This window comes from Callorhinus ursinus, unplaced genomic scaffold, assembly GCF_003265705.2.
Source record: "Callorhinus ursinus isolate GAN/ISIS: 27379988/994484 unplaced genomic scaffold, GSC_fseal_2.0 scaffold54, whole genome shotgun sequence".
NCBI classification, from domain to species: Eukaryota; Metazoa; Chordata; class Mammalia; order Carnivora; family Otariidae; genus Callorhinus; species Callorhinus ursinus.
The window spans coordinates 13,130,114-13,145,976 of record NW_027397116.1 but is presented as its reverse complement, the minus strand read 5'-3'; the positions used below and the strand labels follow the sequence as shown (position 1 = coordinate 13,145,976).

At 32.9% G+C, this 15,863-nt stretch overlaps 1 protein-coding gene across 3 annotated transcripts in view; it reads left to right on the top strand.

Moving 5' to 3' along the window:
• Positions 1-15,863, top strand: part of BRINP3 (BMP/retinoic acid inducible neural specific 3) — a 390,160-nt gene that overhangs the window by 12,346 nt on the left and 361,951 nt on the right. For all 3 annotated transcript variants that reach the window (XM_073884043.1, XM_073884044.1, XM_025892239.2), the window contains exon 2: positions 11,810-12,095. In XM_073884043.1, coding sequence (XP_073740144.1) covers positions 11,860-12,095 — 236 coding nt within the window. In that variant the 5' untranslated portion in view covers positions 11,810-11,859. The remainder of the gene's footprint in view (positions 1-11,809; positions 12,096-15,863) is intronic.

Here is a 15,863-nt window from a genome sequence, read left to right as displayed (position 1 = left end):
TCCTTACAAAATGGATAAAAAGAACCTGAAGATTATTATTCTGAAATTAAGAAAAAAATTTCCTGTGGCCTAATAATCAGTACCGTTCAAAAAAAGACTTAATAATTTTACTGGACTTTCTTAAAAGTTCCTTAAATGCAATGTTTCCTTTGTGTGTGACTTTAAAAGGTATACTCCTATTTATATTTCTCCAATATAACTTCTAATTAAATAACCCATTTCACCTTGTAGCCCTGGTTAACTCCAAGGTAAGTTTTGGTCCTATTTTAGAACAAGAGTTTTATTGTCCATTTGGTTCCAAACACCAACATTTTTGCACTTCAGCCCAGCACTATGTCTTATTCTTAAAATATATTAGTCTTTATTTACAGCAGTATACATGCCTTTCCTAAGCAACAAGTTAGTATTTTACTAACTTTATTTACTATGCTTTATTATTAGACTATACAAAAAAAAGCAGGATCTTATTCTTACTTACAGTAACCATATCAAATGCAGATGTCTGTAAACATTATTTCTATTCCATTTCTATAGGTAGATGAAGATTATTTTAATCTTTATTTTTAGATTTTTTATTTACTTATTTTACCATTGACTATATATCTATATATCCCCTATGCTGTACTTTTCATCCCTGTGACTTATTCATTCCATAGTAGGAAGCCTGTATCTCCCACTCTGTTTTACCCATCCCCCCTCCCCCAACCTCACCCATCAATTTGTGGATGTTTCTGCTTTTTTGTTTGAATTTTTTTAAGGTTCCACATGTAAGTGAAATAATAATGATGTTTGTCTTTCTCAGTCTGACTTATTTCACTTAGCGTCATATCCTCTAGGTTCATTCATGTCACCACGAATGGGAAGATCTCATTCTTTTTTATGACACTGTAATATTCCATTGTTGTCTTCTTTATCCGTTCATTTATTGATGGACACTTGAGTTGCTTGCATATCTTGGCTATTGTAAATAATGCTGCAATAAACATAAGGATGCATATATCTTTTCAAATTAGTACTCTGGTTTTCTTTGTGTAAATTGTGTGGAATTACTGGATCTTACATTATTTCTATTTTTAATCTTTTGAGGAACTTCCGTACTATTTTCCACAATGGCTGCACCAATTTGCATTCTCATCAACAGTGCAGGAGGGTTCCTTTTTTTTCTATTTTCCGGCTATCACTTGTTATTTCTTGTCTGCTTGATTCTAGCTATATTCTAAGTATAAGGTATTATCTCATGGTGGGTTTGATTTTCATTTCCCTGATGATGAGTGATGTTGAGTATCTTTTCATGTGTATGTTGGCCATCTGTATGTCTCCTTTGGGAAAAAATATCTTTTTTTTAAAGTTTTATTTATTTATTTGACAGAGAGAACACAAGTAGGCAGAGCAGTAGATAGAGGGAGAGGGAGAAGCAGGCTCCCCACTGAGCAGAGAGCCTGATAGGATCATGACCTGAGCTGAAGGCAGAGGCTTAACCGACTGAGCCATCCAGGTGCCCCCAAAATATCTTTATTTTAAACTATTTTTTGTTTTACTGTTTTGGTAATCAAAGATATTGATTATAATAAATTTTCAGAAGTATCTCTCATACTTTACTTTAAAATTAGACTTTGCGGGCGCCTGGGTGGCTCAGTTGGTTAAGTGACTGCCTTCGGCTCAGGTTATGATCCTGGAGTCCTGGGATCAAGTCCCACATTGGGCTCCCTGCTCAGCAGGGGGTCTGCTTCTCCCTTTGACCCTCTTCCCTCTCATGCTCTCTGTCTCTCATTCTCTCTCTCAAATAAATAAATAAAATCTTAAAAAAATAAAATAAAATTAGATTTTGCAATCTAAATATACTAAACATCTTGCATCTGAACTTTATTCTCTACTTTCTGACCACTTTCCTTATGAATTAAAATTAAGTACAATCTGAAATTTACCAAAATATTTTGTTATATAATCACTTAGTTTGAAAAACCAAGATATTTTACATTTAAAAAATATAAAGATAAACCAAGTGACTCTTGAACTTTGGACTTTTAAGAATTATATCCCCTATTTGCTGGACGGAATTAAGGAATGGAACTCACCTCTCTATTTATTTTAATCAGCTCTATCGTTAGGTAGTAGCATTTAACTTCTTCTTTATTGGTAGGACAAGATTGTATTGACAAGATCAAGCAGGAGATTAGTTTCCTCTGCAGTATATACTCCTCAGAGAAATACTAACTCTCATTAAGATGGAAAACACTTAAAGCTGTAATTCAGAGGCACTGTATTGCCTGATCAGCTAAAATAAATAATGAGAAGGACCCTCTAGAATATAGGTTGAGCAGAGTTAAATCACTGGAAAAATTCACTTCTCAGGCTAATCTTAACCTATAGAACATGATTTAAAGCAAGTAAGCTCAGTTATTAAAAAAAAACAAACAACAAAACAAAAAAGTGAAAAAGTATAATAAAGCATTCCTAACAAATTAATATAATGGCAATCTCTTGATGGTTTAGGCAGACACACATAATTAAACAGTCCATGAATAAAAGAAAAAAATAAAGGAATTCAATTCAGTGCATGTTCCAAAAATTTACCATCTACATGACAATCTGTTAAACATTAGGGGCCACAGGGATTACTAAAACATAATCCCTGCTGGCAAGTCCTTCATAAACTGGTCATATGAACAAAGGGGTTAAAAAGGATAATAGTAGCATATTGTGGAAATCCATCTAGTCAGCAGTTATTTTAATAATTTTCAAACTAACATATTGGAAAGGATTTAAGGTAGTTATTAACCTACCAGGACATTTGTTTCTAAAATTCAAGAGGAATTGCCATTTCAAATAGGAATGCCTTCCATTCTCTTTTTTAGTTCCTGATTAAATAACCTCTTTTCTGTGATCCCTGGAGTTATATGCTATTTTTTTGCTTTAGGGATTATCATACCTTTCTGATTTTTTGTAAATTTGTTTCACTTTTTTTAAGGGAATTTGAAAGAATTATCAATGCATAAGGAAAAGAAAAAAAAAAAACAACTTTTGGTATAATTTTCAGGTATATACCAGTAGCAAATTGCATAGCTAAAAGTCAGAATGACTTTTTTCCTCATTCCTACACATGACTGTTTATTTCAACAGGTGCAAAAAGGTAAAGCAATCATTTCTCTATATTCCTGGTGGAGTACAGAAATGAGAGTGGCAAAATTCTGCCTACTCTATAGAAAACGTAGCATATGCAAGATTTTATATCTTGATGAATTTCTTGACATCTTTATATAATAAAATGCCTAATACTACTCCACTAGGCTATTTAAAAATTCATTACCTTTAAATAAACAATGTTTAGATTAAGGAAGAACAATTTAAGGTCATTTGGAGTCTAAAATTATAGAACATAACTGGTATTTAACTAAAGCCATAAATTAATATGTCATTACTAAAATAATAATGTAAATCATTGAATAATGGAGCTCTTATTATTTTATTAATTTGACTATATATGACATATAGGTCATGAATATTCAAAGATGAAAATCCATATATATATGCATATAGGAAGATGATGCATTATATTATCCATATATCTTTGAATATGTTCATCAAATTTAATATTTGAGTTTGCCACTTTAGAAAAGCAATGCCTTTAAAATGATTTTCATCATATCCAAGGATCTTTCCTGCCAAATAATATTATAAAATATACATTTTTAGTTGTAGTCTTGAGTTTTCACACTATTATTCCTTAAAATAACACTTGCTAAAAATGATCTTCATATTCTTGTCATTATCTGGCATTTTTGAGCACATAAGAAAACTGACCTTAATTAAAAATTTATGATAGCATTTCAGCAAAATATTAAAATCATCTCACTCTACTGAAATTTTATTATGTGTCCCCTTTTGGACACCGTTTTATGCATGTTGAATATTTTTTTCCTTTTCGTAACGCTGTAATTTATAAGATTGTGTCATTAAGACTATTTGAGTAATCTTGCAATTTCTTTGAAGAACAGATAGGTAAATTAAATCACTCTGACCATGATTATACTTTTTAACCCAATAAATAATACATGTAATCTGGAAAGAGTAGTTTTTCTGATTTTTTTAGTTTATGGTACATGTCTTTAAATATATGAAACTGAATCATTTAGTTGATTAAACTATAACTTTCATTGAAAAATTAGATGAAGCAGATATGCTTTGAAAACCTATAATATGAAAACTTATATTATGAAAGCCCATAATACTCAGATCATTTGCTTATAATAGAAAAAACTTCCCATTTTAATTTTTATTTTATATCTCTAGTATTTATATTTTCCATTTTGTTTTATTATTTATTTATTTATTTTAGAGAGAGAGAGAGGAGAGGGACAGAGGTAGAAAAAGAGAGAATCTTTTTTTTTCAAAGATTTTATTTATTTGAGAGAGAGAGCCAGCGAGAGAGAGAGAGAGAGAGAGAGAAAGCGAGAAAGCACGTGTGGTAGGGAGCAGCAGAGGGTGAGGGAGAAGCAGACTCTCCACTGAGCAAGAAGCCCGATGTGGGGCTAGATCCTAGGACTCTGGGATCATGACCAGAGCCACAGCAGACGCTTAAGCTTCACATCTGAGCCACTCAGATGCCCCAGAAAAGAGAGAGAATCTTAAGCAGGCTTCAAGCCCAGTGTGGAACCAGACTCAGGGCTGGATCCCACAACCCTGAGATCATGACCTGAGCCGAAATCAAGAGTGGGATGCTTAACCAACTGAGCCACCCAGGTGCCCCTGTTTTCCATTTTAGAATTTTATTTTGTTCAAGAGCATTTCATTAAATGGCAACAAAAATCCTAATAAATAACTTTAGATCTGCAATCAGTTCTGATTAAGTTGCAGTTTAGTGTAATAGGGAGAGCATGGTCTTCAATTAACTTCAAGACTTGCCTACTGCATATTTATTCACCTTGAACCTCTGTCATCTAAACAAGCTAATGGTGATAATACAATATACTGCATTGTGTTGCTAGGAGGTGAAATAAGGAAATATTGGTAAAATGCTTGGCATATCAAAAGAGCTTGATAAAGGTAATTTTGTTGGGAAAAAAATAAAAATAGCATGCCATTTTTATCATCACTGTATTTTTTTCCCTCCGATGAAGTTTGGAAGGTTTTCAGTTAAAGTTATCCCTCGTATTTGACCTTTCAAGGGGGGAGGGGCAAGCTATTCAACTGCTGTTTCTATATTATTTTTCAAAGTCAAGAGTGATAACATAGTAAAACTTATACTGTACTTATTATTGGGGAGAATTTATGTTTGACTTTACCTTTGAACTATTATTCATTTGGTCTATCTTTAGAAACCATGAATAATAGAACATAAATGAAAAGATCCTAAGTTTTTCACAATTATATGCATGATCTGGATAATTCCTTATCATTGAACTTAAAGCTAATAATTAACGATGCTTTTATATCCTTGTTCTTCATGGTTTTTTAATATCAAGAATACTTTGCTTTGATACTACTTGAACATGTCATTTACATTCATGGTTTGGACACCTAGACCATTATCTCAGGACTCCATTTTCCTCCTTTCTCAACTCTAAAAGCTGTTGTCATCCTGAGGTATAGCTCAGATGCAAAGTCCTCTGTAAAGCTTTCTTCTTTCCACATAGAAGGAGTTTTCTTAATCTTGCCCTCCATATCACATTAATTACACCTCAATTTAGTCCTTATTTAATCATTTATTCATTCACTCAACCAATACTTATTAAGCTACTTTATTTCAGGTACGTTGCTAACTGTACCCTATTGTCATTAAAATAAGAATGATTATTGTCCTCCTAAACTAACTGGAGGCAGGGGAGATATGCAGACAAAAAGACAAAATATACACATAAATATACAATGTAAATGTGCTATAATAGATGACGTACTGGGATCATGAAATAAGACCAACCAATCTTGAAGAGTCCCAGAAATGACAATCTAGTCTGAAGTTCAAAGAGGTAAGGTTTGGGCAGGTGAAAGGATCCAAGTAGGAACAATAGTTCAGGTAGAATAAATTGCATATGCAAAGATGCTGAAGAAAGGGAGAAAATGGATGAATTTCAGGAATGAAATGATGACCGAAGCATAAATTGAGAATTATGGTGGCATACACAGGGGAAAGACATAGATGAAGAATTAAGTAAGGGAAGATAATTGTATACATTATCGTAAAGAGTTTGGATGTTATCCAGAGGGCAAATGACACAAAATCATAAGTGGGGGTAAAAGAGTTATATGCTCAGATTTAACTTTATAGCAAGATAACTCTGTAGTAAAAAACAAAAACAAAAACAAACAAATTGGGGAGAGCCAAATGGGTGTTAGGAAGACCAATTATGAAACTATTGTAGCATTCCAGAATGAGGCTATGGTGGTAGTGTTTGGGGTAGAGAATGACCCACTCAAATGAAGTGGGTATGGAAAGAAAGTGATAGATTTGATTCTTGGGAGGAACTTGGGGATTGATTGGCTATATGCAATGAGTGAGAAGGTAGAGGAAGGTAAGATTTTAGCTTAAAACTCTGGAAAACAGTATGGAGCTTCCTCAAAAAGTTGAAAATAGAGCTACCTTACAACTCAGCAATTGCACTACTATGTATTTACAAAGATACAAAAGTAGTGATCTGAAGGGGCACATGCACCCCAATGTTTATATCAGCAATGTCCACAATAGCCAAACTATGTAAAGAGCCCAGATGTTCATCAACAGATGAATGGATAAAGATGTGGTATACATATGCAATGGAATAATATTCAGCATAAAAAGAAATGAAATCTTGCCATTTACAACGACATGGATGGAACTAGAGGGTATTATGCTAAGCGAAATAAGTCAATCAGTGAAAGACAATTATCATATGATCTCACTCATATGTGGAATTTCAGAAACAAAACAGAGGATCATAGAGGAACGGAGGAAAAAATAAAACAAGATGATATTAGAGAGGTAGACAAACCGTAAGAGACTCTTAATCATAGGAAACAAACAGGGTTGCTGGAGGGGAGTGGGGTGGGGAGACGGGGTAACTGGGTGATGGACATTAAGGAGGGCATGTAATACAATGAACACTAGGTATTATATAGACTGATGAATCACTGAATTCTATCTCTCAAACTAATAATACACTGTATATTAATTATTAGTGATTGTTAGTGATTCATGAATTTAAATAAAAAAGAATTTGGCTTAAAGATTTGAATATATGGAAGTGTCATTTATGAGATAAGGAAACCAGAAACAGAAAAAAAAAAAAGAAGAATGTTGATTTTTAGTTGGTAAAGGTATTGGTTTCTAAGAGATTACCATAGGCCATGTGTTCTGCCTCACATAAAGCCTTCCGCACTTGATTCTAAGTTTCTGAGGACCAAAGCAGTATTTTTATTTATTATTATTTTTTAAAAGATTTATTTATTTATTTTAGAGAGAAAGAGAGTGCACACACAGGCACACATGAGCTGGGGTTGGGGCAGAGAGAAAGGGAGAGAGAATCTCCAGCAAACTCCCTGCTTGAGTGTGGAGCCCTGTCATGGGGCTCAGATCCCATAACCCCAAGATCATGACCTGAGCCGAAACAAAGAGTAGGCCGGTCAACAGACCAAGCCACCCAGGTGCCCCTCAAAGCAGCATTTTTAATGATACCTGTCATCCATCTTCATACCAAAATATATCAGGGTATTTGGCACATTGTAAGTGAGAACTAATATTTACTTTTTTATTGTGGTTTTCTTTATTAGTAATTATACTAAAAAGAAATATAAACTATAACTATTTGGAAAAACTATTGAAAATTTACAGTTAAAAATATATTTTAACACATCATTCATTTACTTATACAGTGTTTATTAAGTATTTACTTCAGACCCAACATTTATTCCTATATATAATAAAATGCCATATATAATATGATATATGCTAATATAATAATATACTATATGTTTTAATAGATTCTGGGAGCATTATATACAAATATATTTATTTTCGGGGTGCCTGGGTGGCTCATTCATTAAGCATCTGCCTTCGGCTCAGGTCATGATCCCAGGGTCCTAGGATCCAGCCCCGCAGAGGGCTCCCTGTTCAGCAGGAAGTCTGCTTTTCTCTCTCTCCCACTCCCCCGCTTGTGTTCCTGCTCTCGCTCTCACTCAAATGAATAATGAATTCAAATGAATAAATAAAATCTTTAAAAAAACTCAAAAAACAAAAAATTAATTATTTTCTAATAATAAAAATATTCTAATATTTATACTTTCATAAAATAATATATATTCCTTTAGATTATTAAAGAAGACTGTGGCTTTTTAATAAATACAATCATTTTGGAGATTGGAAACTTTATTTTGAAGATTTAACTTTTTATACTTAGAAAATCCAGTATTAGTGATTCATGAATGTTAAGGATCTATTTTATAGAGCAGTGTAGCAGTTGCTGAAGATGAGGAATATGAAAAATGGGTGTATTATCTGCAGCAAAGGAGTCAATTTTCCTTAGACCTTGGCACCATAAAAAATATGGGATTGAGAAAGAGAGTAGAATATGTGGTAAAATGTAAATAATTGGTAAATGTGGCTGAAGGATATATGTGTTTACTGTACTAGCCTCTCAACTTTCCTGTGGGTTTTAAATTTTTCAAAATTAAAGAAAATCTCTTTGACACAATTATTTTATGAAGCTTCTTTGCATATGCAAGGTTGTAAGTGGGTTTTATTTCCAGAGAAACTATTTTGAACATGTTAGCAGCAAAAATCAGTTCAAATGCAACCCTAAAAGAAGGAATTATATAGTATGCAATATTAATTGTTCAACAAATAGTAATAATTAGTTTTGAACATTCAACTAGATCTTAGATCATGTGGTCTAAAAGATGAACCACTATGACATGACCCATCAATCTAAAGGATATTAGGTCTAAGTCAGTAATTCATAATCTTCTTATCTTTGTAATTTCCGTTATACTAGAAATTAATTTATAATATTATAGGAAATATTTTATAAGTTCCATTTTATTTTATGAATTTCAAATACATATGATATGCCAGTATTTTATTTTATTTTATTTATTCATTTTTTTTTAAAGATTTTATTTATTTATTTGACAGAGAGAGACACAGCGAGAGAGGGAACACAAGCAGGGGAAGTGGGAGAGGGAGAAGCAGGCTTCCCGCGGAGCAGGGAGCCCGATGAGGGGCTCGATCCCAGGACCCTGGGAGCATGACCTGAGCCAAAAGCAGATGCTTAACGACTGAGCCACCCAGGTGCCCAGATATGCCAGTATTTTAAATAAAAATAATGCACTGCCACCCTGGAATAGGATTAAGGAGAGCTAATGAGGAGAAATACTTATTATATACCAGAATATGTATTATATATATTATATATAATATGTTACATATTATTTTATGTATTTATTATATGCTTTAGTGCATACTACTATATATGTCACTTCCTTTGGTGTGTTTTCTTCTGCACGAACTTTTTGAGTATTTGCAAGTAATAAAGTAGTCTGAGTTGATAATGTTCTCACCAAATTTTATTTGGTGAGAATTGGTATAAGAGAAGGCCATGTACTAAATATCTATTTTTTTAAATGTGATATTTCAGTATTTACTGCTTCCTCTTAATTTTTGAAAATAAAAACTTGATCAATACCATTTTTAATTAAATGATACTTTTTAAATATGAACTCATGTTTTTTTGCTTTTTTAATGTTTTTTTTTTAATTCATAAAATACACCCTTACATGTTTCAGAATATACTGTGCATTGACATTGTAGTTTCTTCAGTTGGCCTCTTAGGTACTTAGTCAGAAATAATAAATTCAAGATCATTTTGGCATTTCCTTACACTTCAGAGTGTGAAATTGGTGAATTCACTTATTAGTTTAATAATTCTTACTTCCTTTCATTGGGCCTCATGATTTCCCTTCCTTAGTAATACATCTAAGTGTAGCTGTTTACTTCAGTAGTGACCTCCAAGATTCCTCAAAAGAACCCTACTCACTACTTTTGAAATTGGCAATCTATATCATAAACTCATCTCTCACACAAGGGTAAATATTGTTATTAATCAAAACCAAATAAGGAAACAATTCAGGCCTATCAGTAATATTTAAAATTTACTACTCATTTACAAATATGCATTTACCTGCTTTTGTAACAAACTAGGTGAATTAAGTCCTTTTTTTTTTTTTTGGTGAACTTTGAGTCTAATGACCACTTGTCCTAAGATCTTTGGAAGCATACATTCTTGCCTTAATGTATTCTAACACTACTTTTCTCCCTGTTTTGTAACTCTTAAAGTCAGTTTTTCAAGGGTGGCTTGAGTTGAAATGTCGGGTATCATACTTTGGTTATTGTTCATGTCTGTATTATTTATTTATTTATTTAATTTTATTTTTTTAAAGGATTTTAATTATTTATTTGACAGAGAAATAGAGAGAGAGCACAAGTAGGCAGAGTGGCAGGCAGAGGGAGAGGGAGAGATCCATGACTGGATCTGATGACTTAGGTCAGTCATACTGTATTACTGTTTGAGATACTTTTATAGTTGTAAAATTATTGCTGTATGCCTTTCATGTGTGAATAGTATAGGATTAAATTATGAATTATAAGGTTATAACCAGAAAGCAAATTAAAAATATCAATCTCCTTACCCAAACACCAGAGAAATATGACAACTATTATAATTAAAATATTTTATTTAATACTGTGCATTTTGATTGCTTTCTAAAGAGATTTTACTGACTAAAAACTCTCACAATCAAAACTTTTTCATTAGTCAGAATTTACATACGGCATAGTTCTATGTGCTATAAATAATGATATTGGAAAAGACTGGTGAAGATGGAAAGTAAAATTGAATTCAAGTATTTGTAGAATATTTTGTGTAGCATATAGACATTGCATCAGCTGCTCTGTGTAAAGTCATTTATACTATATGACATTGGGATTGCACCTCCTGGTACTTTATTTTTGAATGTGTATAAAATCAATGTATGTGGTTTCATAGTTAATGTATAATCTGCATTGTCTTAGTTTTTGTGCGTATATGAATTTTATAGGTATGCCTGTTTATCTCATGAATTAGACACGGATGCACATTTAAGTTTTGTAAAGGTCCTAGAAATAGTTTAATCATGATTCTGCTTTAATAATCAGGGGAGTTTGTCCTTAATAGAATAATGGAAAAAAAAATCTGAGAAAACACACAGACCTCCCCTTCTACCCATCACTCCCACACATCCATCCATCCATCTATCTATATGTAGAGATAGACGGATGATAGGTAGACAGACACACATACATATATAAACACAATCATTTATTTATGTATTTTTAGGCCCACGATTTTATTCCTTTCAGTTCCTGAATATCTCTAATTCATTTTTAAAGCATTTTTTTCTAGAGCAATTAAACAATAAAACACACTTAATATTAAAATTCATAGCACAATTTATGAGATAATTAAACATAGTCAATATTTATTTTGAAAGTGTCCCATGTTATAGATACATAAGCAAAAAGGTATCCGTCCAAACCAATTGTGGCTGTATGACGCTGTCATGACCAAGTCTGTTATGACTCAGTGACTTATTTTCCAATGAATACAGAAGGACACAAAGTCTGAAAGACATAGTTTCCGAAAAAAAGATATTACTTTGTTTTACTTAGTATTCACTTTCGCTATCATCTAATTTGAAACAAATGATATTAGATTTAACCAAAAAGGAATTTCCCACCTCAGCACCTGAATTGCTAGAAAAGAATCTTCTAGGGGCTAACTAATTGCCTGTGTATTTTGTCTAGGTGTTGAGGGAAAGCTAAGAGAATGAAGGCTCTAAATCCCCAGTGGAAGCATGATATGGCGGAGCAGAGCTGGTGCTGAATTGTTCTCTCTGATGGCTCTATGGGAGTGGATAGCCCTGAGTCTTCATTGCTGGGTTTTAGCGGTTGCTGCTGTTTCGGATCAGCATGCCACAAGCCCCTTCGACTGGCTCCTCTCTGATAAGGGACCCTTCCATCGCTCACAGGAATACACAGATTTTGTGGACAGAAGCCGGCAGGGATTTAGCACAAGATACAAGATATACAGGTATGAAGCAAAGGGAAAGCAATTATAGAGATATCTTCCTTGAAAGTTGTGTGTAATTAAGTTTCTCTAAGGGAAAGTTTCAGACGGGAAAGGGTTATTACCGGAAGGGTTATTATTTACCATTCACAAGTACTGTTTTCTTGTTATTTAAAAGTATTTCTTATAAATGTAACAAGCTATTGAAAACAACAACAAAAAAAGCAAAAAGCAAAACAAAACAAAACAAAAACTCAAGAAACTAGTAATGGTGACCGGTTGGGCATCACTCTCGAATTCTAGGAATGTTACACTCCACTCCCTGAAGTAAATTCTAATCAACTTTGAGGTTGAGTTTATCATTTTAAATAGCCAAATGCTTCAATGAATTTTCTTGAGATTCCTTTCTGCCTTATACCGTGCTATGTTACCTTTTTTTTTTTTTTCGTTTAAATGGAAATGGTATCTTCTACTAATCACTGAGAAGTTAAGTCACCTCATTCTCTTTCCCCTTAAAGGTAAAAAGGAGAAAATGGCAATGGGTTAAAAAGAAGTAGCAGATAAATGTGACACACTAGCAAAGGCCAAGAAAAAGGAGGGGAGTGAGATACACGGCCTTTAACTTTTACTGTTCTTACACATTTGAATCTAAGTAAGTTATACAAAAGGAGTCATGTATTAAGTCTAACAGACTGCCTGCTTCCCCCAAGCCCGGTGAATCCACTAAATAGAAGAGTGTACAAATGGTTCCCTGACTGGATTAGATTGTATTGATCTTTGCCATAAAGAATGTTTTATATAAAGTTATCAGATTGGTTTGTTTCTTCATGATAGAAATTTACAATTCCCAGCAGTTGGTTTTAGCATTTATGTAGAAGCAAAACTGAGTATTGTATTTTTGTGTCTGTATCTACCTAGATATTGTTATATAAATATTTTATTTTATGTTGTATGTGCACCAGAGGGCACTGTGCTTCTGGTCTGTATGTAGTCTTTTATACAGCGTTGTGAGAAATTTATAAATCCTATCAGCAGTGCATATTTACAGAACAGACTGAAGGTACTGAGCAAGTTCCATGAAATCGCACTGCTCTATGTGTGTGTGTGTGTGTGTGTGTGAGTGTGTGTGTTTAATAAGAAATCCCTTTGTCTAGGCAGTCAGAGCATGGTCACAGGTCTATAAAAAGATTTATCCTAATTTCAAAAAGATGACTTGACAAATATTAAAGATTTTCTTTCTGAAGTGCAGCATGAAACAGTCAATATAATATGATTCTAGCTTATTCCTTTTTACATGTATTTGTTGGTTTAGCCAGATTTCCTTTACAAATTGTGTGGAGCTGCTTGAATTTAAGATTTTAAAAATGTCTAATATTTCAGCATCTTGCAAGAGGATTTTTAACAGTCTGTCAAACAAGCTAACCCAGAGTGTGTCTCCATGATCTATTGGCATCTCTATTGGGAGGTCTGAGGTGTTGTCTGGTGTGTGATTGTTTGGCTCAGCTTATTGGTCGATGAGCTGTGAGTTGGAAACATGGCTTGACATGTCTTTAGAGGTTCTAAGTTGAATGAAACAGTCATTATTTGGATCGCCGTAGTGAAAGGTAATGAAAAATTATGCCTCGGGATGTGTTTGCAAAGCTCATATATAACCTTTAGTCTTTACGGGACTGTATTCTTTAAAGACCTTCATTAGCCCTATACTTCTCATCCTTCCGATGTTTTTGCCTTTGGGGTTTGAATAAACATGTATTGGACTTGTCTGTTTATAAACAATGGAATACAACATCCCTTTAGCCCTGCCAAGAGCAGGCTATAACTTCTTATGTTATCTTTGAAACATTGCTTAATGATGCTATATTTGTTGATGGTTGCTATACAATGAACAATATAATATATTTATGAGGGTTCCTTTTGTGTCAGAACAGTGAGATATTTCATTTATCCAACTAGTATTTACCTAAAATTCAGAGAATTCTATCCACCTATGCATCCAATATAATGGGTCGGTATTTTTCCTGGTGAAGTTAAACTTGTTTCTGAGATATTACAGAATTTCAAATTTAAGGATTAAAATAACTTTTTGCTGTTGTTTTTACTTTTACAAATATTTGTCTTAAAAAATAATTATTATAGACTTTATCTTTTATAAATGTTTGCCCTGAAATAATTTGTGAGTATTGAAGAGACACAGCTGGAAAATTAATATTTTTCTATATTAAGTGCTAGAAGACCATTTTAAAAGACCACATAATTTCAAAAAGTGATCAACCAGATTCTACTAGTGTTTATCATTACTGTCATAAGCTCCTTCATGTGGGGTGTTGCATTGATATAGTTTCTGAAAGGCATTAGTTCTCAATATAAAACCTATTAAGCCCATTAAAATAACTAGGTCAAATCTCTTTCAGTTGTCTTCATTTTATCTCCTTTGCCACCAACATGCTTTTCTTTTCACCTCAAATATAGAATAGGTAGATCATAACCATTGAACATTATTACTAGGATCATGATCAAGACTTAGAGGAAAAAAATGTGCCATTATTTTTTTGACAAAGTGCATTTTTATCAATTAACAAGGCTTATATTTGTATTTTTAAAGTGTTATAATTATAAAGAATTTTTAGATTTTGTTCTGAAACAACACTATGACTTAAAAAATGATTATTTTATGAGTAGTTCATTGAATTGGAAGAGCTAGAATGAACTTGTTAACACCTGTTATTTGGTTAACACTAAAAATTGGGTTTTTAGCCATCTTTCCCTCTTAGCTGAAGATTGATAATAGGACCTAAGCATAGGTATTTTAAGTACTCTCACTTTTAGAAAATGGGCTATCCTTAGAGAAATTTTGCCCACTCGAAAGCATAGAATAGTAGCACACTTGGTCCCTTAATAAGTTGGAGCCGTGTAATTAGTTATTATGACTAGAAATACCTTTAGGCACTATAGCCACTAGCAAATGCATAATGTGTTCTAGGCCTGGAGATTCTCATTCTTTTCATAAATTATAAGAGCTCTGGACAAGGGACTCACTTTAAGTAACTCAAACAGAGTTATCTTGAATCAGAGCTATAAGTTCTATGGTCATAGGGAGGTGATTTTTATTTCCATAAAAGAAACATTTCACACATGTAGATCTTCAAATATGGTGATACAACATAAAAGCCCTTTTTCTCTTTGCCAAACTTCTAATATTCTTTGCTTAAGCACATATATAAGTGAATCATAGGGAAAATTCTGATGTTTTTCTTATAATCTTCCAAGATAATATAAAGATATGTCCTATTACTACAATTAAATTCCTTGGAACAATTTTTCAAAACAAAATTTGAGTGAGAATAGGACACAATTGAAATAACTGTTAAATGCTGTGCTTTACTGGTTTTCGTGGTCATGTTCTCTGAAAAGAAAATTATATTTAAAAAATGCTATGCAAAGGAAAAGATAGTCCAGAAAGATAAACAAATGTATGGACATTTTATATATGACAGGGGTATATGAAATAATGTATGGGAAAGGGTGAGCTTTTGGAAAAATGGTATGCAATTTGGGTATCCATATGAGGAAAGCAGAAATCAGATCCTTTCCTCGTACCGTAGTTACAAATCTACTTTATATGGAATAAGGATCTACATAGAGAGGGAAAAATGTTGTCTCTAAAAGAAAACATATATTTTTAGAAAAAAACATGTATTTCATCATATTGGGATATGTAACAATTTCTTAAAACACCAGGCATTAAACATAAAACAGATACTGATCAATTCAGGTATATTTTATATATATATA